Source organism: Protomyctophum bolini, assembly GCF_963924005.1.
Source record: "Protomyctophum bolini genome assembly, chromosome: 8".
NCBI lineage: Eukaryota > Metazoa > Chordata > Actinopteri > Myctophiformes > Myctophidae > Protomyctophum > Protomyctophum bolini.
In genome coordinates, this window is record NC_137869.1 from 33,827,253 (window position 1) to 33,835,661 (window position 8,409).

General features: G+C 44.3%; 1 protein-coding gene across 4 annotated transcripts in view; it reads right to left on the reverse strand.

The window, feature by feature from the left end:
* The window catches only part of mylk4b (myosin light chain kinase family, member 4b), a 44,859-nt gene extending 38,217 nt beyond the window's left edge, over positions 1-6,642 (reverse strand). For 2 of the 4 annotated variants that reach the window (XM_080769398.1, XM_080769397.1), the window contains exon 1: positions 6,403-6,642. In XM_080769398.1, the coding sequence (XP_080625524.1) occupies positions 6,403-6,458 (56 nt within the window). In that variant the 5' untranslated portion in view covers positions 6,459-6,642. Of the gene's footprint in view, positions 1-5,725; positions 5,744-5,797; positions 5,821-6,402 lie in introns of those variants that run through there. The other 2 variants (XM_080769399.1, XM_080769400.1) reach the window with 2 other exon arrangements.
* Positions 6,643-8,409: the final 1,767 nt, after the last annotated feature.

The following is an 8,409-nucleotide window of genomic DNA, read 5'->3' on the forward strand; positions in this document are numbered from 1 at the left end:
ATGCGTGGTGGTGAGCAATGGCATGAGCAGGTGGTTCCAGCCAGGCAGTCATGGCTGCGTATGGTTCTCTCACCAACTGAGGCTCCTGACTCTGGCGCACTAATTAATACTTTCTTGAAAGATATGCACTATGATCCATTCATTGGAGTTGATCAATGCAGGAATAACGTGATATGAATTCTACTGGGGAATGAAATGGATGGACGATGTGAAGCTCCATTGATTGATTGTTGTTTTTTAAACTTAACAGGATAGAAATAAAGAGCAGTAACGGGTGCATCTCTGAACAGTGTTTTGGTTTTAGCACTGAGGCTTGAGATCCTACCCGGACAAAGCCCCTGAAGAAAAGGCCTTGGCTGCATGCACGCTGCAGGGCAAGACCTACGCTGTAGAGTGCATGTCATTGGTGGAATTTGGCGGAAGTAGCAGGATTTTGGTGGAAGTACCGGTCAAGGAAATAATGTTGACGCTTTACAAATCTGTTTACATTTTCCGTGTTGTGATTGGTCGGAAAATATTGTATCTGGGGGAACATCTGACAGATGTTCCGGCCCGACACGTCTCTGCCTTAGGTTGTGACCACAGATCAGTAAGGCTGAGACCGAGGCTAGGCTGCATGTCGCAGGGCTCCCACACGGAGTTGCACCACTCACTTCACAGTTCACACGGGTGTGATTTCATCCTCTTAGCAGCTTTTGTATTGAACTGTACCTATTCTGCTCATCAATCAATCGAACAACACTCAGCTGCCCACCATGTATCTCAGTATAATTCCAAGGTTGCATCACCACACAAGGAGGTAAAAGACAGAGCAGATGAATCATCCTGTAATGACAAAAGGCTCTTGGTCTTGTTTGTGTGGATGGCGAATTGTCTCTGGCCGAGTAAGAAATCCCACCTTTTTCACATTGTCCTGTTATAACGCCATCAGGAGGCCGATTGTCCAAGCATCACGAACATGTGGCAAATCGGTAAAAAATAAATAATATTCCATCCCAATTGGCTGAGATTGGCAGCTAAGGTTTGCAGGAGTTTAAACAAATGCCACGCTTTCACATTGTCCTATTATATAGCGCCACCAGGAGGACGATTTTTAGCAATGACTGAATTCCAGACATTGCTGGCCCACAATAACATTCCCTGCCGTCTCAGTCTGTAGGACAGTAGGAGTATATGCAATGACAAATCAAATCCTCCCGGCCCGGCATCCCTCCCCAGACCAGTGGATGCTTGGCCAAGCCAGATGCATTGTGGTGGATTTGAACGCCTAGACACCGCTGTGACTGGCAGGTACTTTTGCCCCTGTACCACCTAAAAAAAGGTTTGACCTGACCACAGAAGTGTGTCATTGACCCCACTTGGCTTCTTTCTGTGAGCCAACCATTCCGACATAGATCAAACAAACTACATAAAACTGGCACTGCCCACAATCCGCAAGCCAACATTGGCAGTCGGCCTGTCTGATGCCTCGGCACACGTTGGCTACCCTGCATCTGACGCGGATATGTGACCATTCCCTAAATCACACACACACACACACACACACACACACACACACACACACACAGACACAGGATGTTTCATCCGCTCCGTCTTTTACCTCCTTGTGTGAGCTGCATGGCGAGTGTTGTTGTCTTCATGCACTGGAAATAAAAGTGAAATAAAAGCTTGCATCTCTCATGCCGACCTAGCTGCCACATGCAGCCAAGGTCTTCTCTTCAGCGTCGGGGGATTTGGCAGGGGAGGATTTCAAGCCTCAGTTCTAAAACCAAAACACTATCCAAAAATGCACCTGTTACTGCTCTTCATTTCTATTCTGTGATGTTATTAAGACAATCCATTATTATCATCACTGAGTCCTCTTGATTATTGATAATGTACCCAATAGCAGCAGTGTAAGAGCAAAGTGTAGCACTGATCAGCACCTGCCAACCGCATCACACCAGATCACAAATGGACACAGCACAGTAAAGTCCAGTGTTCATTTAACTCAGAGAGCATACATTACACATGTAATCAAATGCAAGTTTAAATTAACACTATAGTCTCGCATAGCCAGACAACTATGCCACAATTTCGGAATGCTATACAGAATGTATAATGGAAGCATTTGGAAATTGCGAGGGTCTGGTAACCCGAGACTAAATGAACACTGACGACGCTATAATTGACTGACATTTAGGTTTGAAGCATTTCTTTAGTTGGTGCTCTTATTTCGATCAATGTGCAGTTAATATATGAAGTTGAAAAATACCATCAAAGATCATTTCATAATCACCTTCAAGTTCAAGGCAAAAAAAGAACAATGTGACTGGGACAACTTTTAAAGAAACCTGATCAAATACAGATCACACCCTCCCAGTTAAATAACGGAGTGTTCATTTGACTCTGGAATTGACTGTGTACTCTTGCTGGTTTTCATGGGTGCCTTTGAAGAACTAGCAGGTGTGTTTTTATAATGTCATGTGGAGGGAACCCAGAAGACCCTGTTGCTCCCGGGACGCTTGGTGACCAAGGGTCAATCACTTTAAAGGAACTATTTTGAGGCATCCTACGATTCTGGAAACAGGGAGTAAAAGCTAAGTCAAGGGGCAAGCTATCACTTGAACAGATTGATATAGAGTGTCTGTTTTATTATCCTCGTTGGGCGGAGGGCCAGTAAAACACAATTAGAGTGGTCATTTGGTTGTTAACATTGCAGTTGTCTGCATTAGTCATCCGTTACATTTTGTGTGTGTGTGTGTGTGTGTGTGTGTGTGTGTGTGTGTGTGTGTGTGTGTGTGTTGCTAATTTATACTCTGTTATACAGTAGAACAGTGTTGTGCGGCAAAAATAAGAAGAATTTACATCCTCACAACACAACACTTCCGTTTGTGAGTATGTAGATCTGTTACACCGTCACACCACTATAAAAATATAAATCAGGCATGTCACTGCCCATGCTGTTGATGGTGGTGGTTTCTGTGCTTTGCGAGGCTGCCCTCGGTAATCCCACTCTATAAAACAGAAAGGGATCCGATCTGTCTCCTTCATCCATAATCCCTCTTTGTAACTGATAGTGTCGTGTATCTCCTAACTCAACAGCAAAGACATTGATGTCTCTGTACGTGTGCATGTGTGTGGCTGTGCGCTGTGCGGGTGTCTATTGAGGGTTGGGAGAGAGGCAGCATCGTTTAACCCCTATATACCTAAATGGCGAATGTGCTACAAGAGATCCGTGATGAGAGCGAACTGTGCCATTCAAGACAGTCCATGCAAGCCTACCCCCTGGCATCAAATAGCTCCTCCGTCTATTTATACTGGTTGTCTATGGGGGGCTCATAGGAATGGAGATCCCTCGGCTTGATATGTGTGTATTATGGTAATACAGTAATGCTAATGGAAGGAAACCCTAGCAGGATGTTTGTTTACTTTACTATTTAATGGAAACCAAATTCCAGCAATACCTCAGGGTCGAGTACATACTGTATACATGCACAGGACTCTAGAGGCTGTCAGAGAGACAGAGAGAGAGAACAGGTGTTATGACAATATGAAAGCTAGACCCTCCAGTGTGTGACCCTTATCTTTATGTTCTTTGCAGTGATCACTGGGACATCAAATGGTGCCAGGGGGTATTACAGTATGTACCCACGCTGTAATATACAATAACGGATTCTTTGCCTGGTACCGAAAAATGTTAAAAATAAGATTATCCTAGTTTTAACAGCTAAGAAAATAATCCGTTATTGTATATAATATTACAGTGTGGGTACATACTAATACCCACTGGCACCATTTGATGTCCCGGTGATCACTGGAAAGAACATAAAGGGTCACAGTCTAGGGCAGGGGTGGGCAACTTTGGACGATAGTTCCACACTCACTCCAGAGGGTCACTATAGTTCCACACTCACTCCAGAGGGCCACTATAGTTCCACACTCACTCCAGAGGGCCACTATAGTTCCACACTCACTCCAGAGGGCCACTATAGTTCCACACTCACTCCAGAGGGTCACTATAGTTCCACACTCACTCCAGAGGGCCACTATAGTTCCACACTCACTCCAGAGGGCCACTATAGTTCCACACTCACTCCAGAGGGCCACTATAGTTCCACACTCACTCCAGAGGGGCATATTACTGTCGTAGCAAAACAAGCCGATCTACAAGCTCAAAACGTGTTGCAGTGCGACACATTTTGAGCTTGTATCCCCCGGCCGCCAGTTGTCCATGTATGGTCTAGGCTAGGGTCTAGCATTCAGATATTGTCTTAACCCACTAAGACATGAGGCAGATTCTACAAATCATGTCTGTTGGGTGGGACAGTAGCAGATACACAAGCTCAAAACACTACGTGGAGCGACACGTTGTGGGCTTGTGCATTATTTGCAAATTTATTTGGTGTAGGATAACATAAACAAACAGGCAACCTAAATCACTGCATTGCTATTGTCACATATACATAAAACTAAGTGGTGAGAGGAGACACAGAGTCTGGTGTTTATTCGTGCATGTGTGTGAGTGTGAGTGTGAGTGTGAGTGTGAGTGTGCGTGTGTGTGTGTGTGTGTGTGCGTTTACATAATCCTGGGACTAAAGCCTGGGCTATCCTCGGCTGAGCAGCATGGTGCTGCAATTTGTTGTGAGCTATATTAGATGAGCTATAGTAGATCACATATTTTTGATGCGAGACACTGGCAACATGCAACTAAGTATAAGTCAGGCATAATATCTCCACTATGCTTTGCCCAGAGTGAGGTATGTAAAGCATAGTGAAGTAGACCATAATGGATTGGAGGGCAGCTTTGCAGGCCTACAAGTGTGCGTCACGGACAGGGGGTCCAGTCGCTCATCCTATCTAGGAGGCGAGGTCTCATATGGACGCCAGTGTTCTCTCTTGTGGCCTTGTTGCACGGCAACATCCATTAAATTCTAAACCATAGGAATGTGGGAGGCACCTCAGCTGTGTGTGCGTTTGCGTGTGTTGTCATTATGCATGTTTTGAAAGGCAGAATACTTCTGGTGTCACTGAGTCACAAATATGTGGCGCATCAAGTGCAGACTTCGACGTACCCCCTGACTAATTGCTGGTTCTCTTCAAACGCAAAATGACATGAAAGCCTTCCCCAACAACATCGGCTGCTTTGCAAGTCAGCAGGTTTCAAATTCAGCATGGTAATTGGTCTTCGCCACAGTCAAGTCAAGCGATGGGTCCAGCCAGGTCCATTGCTGCTTTGATCACAACTAAAACTCTGATCTGTGTATCATCGCCAGTGTTAGATCAAGGCTATTGCCTTTCAAAATGCCCCAAACTATTGCTAAGGGAAATAGGACAAAATGCACACTCGCATACTGTATACAGATGCATTGATAGTACATAACTGACTGCACGTGTTTACATGAATGTAATCCTTGGCCTAAAGCATCGTCGTTGACATATGCTTCTGGGTGAATTTATCGATTTTCACAAGTCAAGTATGAATGCATGAATCTGCAGAAAATCATTCAATACTACAATTTTCTCCAAACACACTTGCATGCATCAAGCAATTCCCTCACATTTAGATTCATACCAGAAATAAAGACAGACAAAGTCAGACACATAGACGTCGTACATGCACAAAAATAAACATACAATCTCATGTACAGTACACACATGCACAACATGCATAACCCAAACACACTTGGACACATACATTTGCACGCTACAGACATTGTGAGTAATGAGTAGTATTATATACGACCCTTCCCATCCTTCATCTCAGCAACCAAGAGACTCGATGAGAGTGAAACTGTAGAACTTCCACTCAATGTACTTTTCCATTCCAACAACAACAAAGCAGAATCCTTATTTTGGTCCACAGCAGCTGGAGTTTCCTACTTTAAATACTGAAAAAATGTGTTACTCTTTAACTGCGTGTCAACAGAAAGAAATGTATGAAGCAATTTGTATTGAACAGCTATTGTTTATCTAGACAGTGAGTCTGTATCATATGTTTTGTTTGGATAAATGGATTTACACATTCTGCAAATTAATAAAACTAAAATTAAAAACTAAAACAATTCAAATTGCACTATCGTGTCTTTGGATGCAAGACTAGCAGTATCTATCAATCGAATAAGACCTTAAATTAGGCCAGCACTATATAAGAAAATCTGTGTGTCAAGTAACTTGACATTTGGCACCTTGCATGGGTTGCAACAGGCACCGTGGCAAAAGAGGTGTTAGAATTCTAAGCCTGGCCATTATGCATTGCTTTGCATCTCTGTAGAATAACCCGAAAACCCCACTATTCTCATGAGACATTCTCATTAATTAGCGGGTACATTTGACCCCCTTTGAGCCTTTAAAATTATGTGCCGACTTTTACAGAAGCATATTTCTGTATTAAGCCACGGGCATAAAAAAAACAGGACTTACCCTTGATACATGGGTACATTCGCAATAACCAAAATCTTCTTCTCCTTTCCTCCCATTTCTCTCGAAGATGTGATGAGCAGCCTTTCTTTTCTTTTCTCTGTAAAAGGTTATGTCCACTCTCCTACTGGCGGGGTGTAGGATCTGGCCAACACAGGATGCTCTCTTCCCTACACAGGTAAGCAGAGGAGAGAGAGAGTGAGAGGGTGTGATCTATCCAATGTGTGAGTGAGGTACAGCTCGGCAAACGGCACTTGGGGCTAATGACACTGCAGTGGGAGCCACAAGCATGCAGGGCTAAGTCAATAGTGTGGAGGGGGTGGAGTGATGGGGGCATGTACGAGGGGGATCAGAAGAGCAATGAGAGTACAGTACGATTGAGGGAGAGGGGAGGGTTGTCTCTTGTCTGCCCTGGGACTCAGAGACCACGGGCAGGCAGGGACAGAATGGAGGAAGCGCTCCATGGAATTTGGCTTGTTATCATAGAACGTAAGGAATGCCAGGGTGACATGTGTATCTCCACGGGTGGGTGATGGCCCGGGTTGACAGGAACATGAAAAGAGATGAGTGGAAAGGAGCTGAAAAGAGAAAGGGTTTATGAAAGGCTCATAGGGGCCTGAAATGGTGGAGATGGTAAAAGCAAAGCCTGGGTATCGATCTGTGGTTTGAAAGTCAGGGGCGTGCAGAAAGCACTGAGGGGGCTGGTGCCCAAACCCAAGAAAAGAGCATATGTGCGCGTGCATAGCGCATACCAGTTTTTTTGGGGTAGTCTTTTTGTGGGGTCTGTCCCTCGTGCCATTTCACAACAAAGATGTAGTAGGCCTAGCTGGCCTATAGTACAGTGGATGTCTTATGCTAATGGAGCAAGATGTTCCATTATTAACTTGGCCTACAGTACATTGGATGCCTTATGCTAATAGCCAAGATGTTCCATATTAACTTGGCCTACAGTACATTGGATGTCTTATGCTAATGGTAAGATGTTCCATAATAACTTGGCCCATTATTTCATTGGACAGTAAAATAAGCAGTGCGTACGACGACGTCGACACTTTGAGGCAAAAGGGCAGGTGCCCAAACCCCCCCCCCCCCCCCCCCCCCCTCCCCCTCCCCTCTGCACCTGCCTGTTGAAAGTATGTCTGCTTGGGGGCTGTGGACCATCCACAGTGGCTGTAGAGAAATCACATTCACAACTGGCCTTTTCTGTACTTTTTATACTCAAATCTGTGGTACACACATGCAGACACAGAGCTCAGCTAATCAAATCATGCAGACACAGAGCTCAGCCAATCAAATCGTCGCTATGGGGTAAACACATTGCTCAACCAATCAAATCATCGCTATGGGATACACACAAACACACAAAGCTGCCTCTCAAAAAGAGCTACCATGCAGCTGTGGTGATTGCATGGCGTTGTGTATTGCCAGTATATAAAGTACAACAGATCTCTGCACCTGGGCCTAATATACTGTATATAAATAGGGCTTCTGTGGATCAGCTGTGTAAACTAAGGGGTAATTTCACCCCCAAGCTCTCCCCCCCACACACACACGAAAAAACACATATGTAGGCACGCACACATACTCACACAAATGAGCTATTCATTCCCTGCTTTAAATTCCCAATAAATGAATGTAAAACTATTAACATTACTTACAAACTGATCAAAATAAATGTTTTCTATCCAGTGACAATATTTTTTTTTGAAAGATCTCTGGTGTGGCCAACCTTTCCCTATAGTATATTACATATTTATTTACTTTATTGTTGTCTCCACCAGGCCAAATCTCCAGGACCGTTAACCTGGTCCATGCTAAACTTTACACACACACACACACACACACACACACACACACACACACTCTCCCTGGATGTCAACAACGAACCTCTGCCCCAAAATATCCAGAACGGCCTGTTATAGCGCCACCATGAGGCAGATTTTCACATATTTACCTATAACTGCACCGAACTGCATGAAACATTGAATGAACACTCCCTATACATGTATA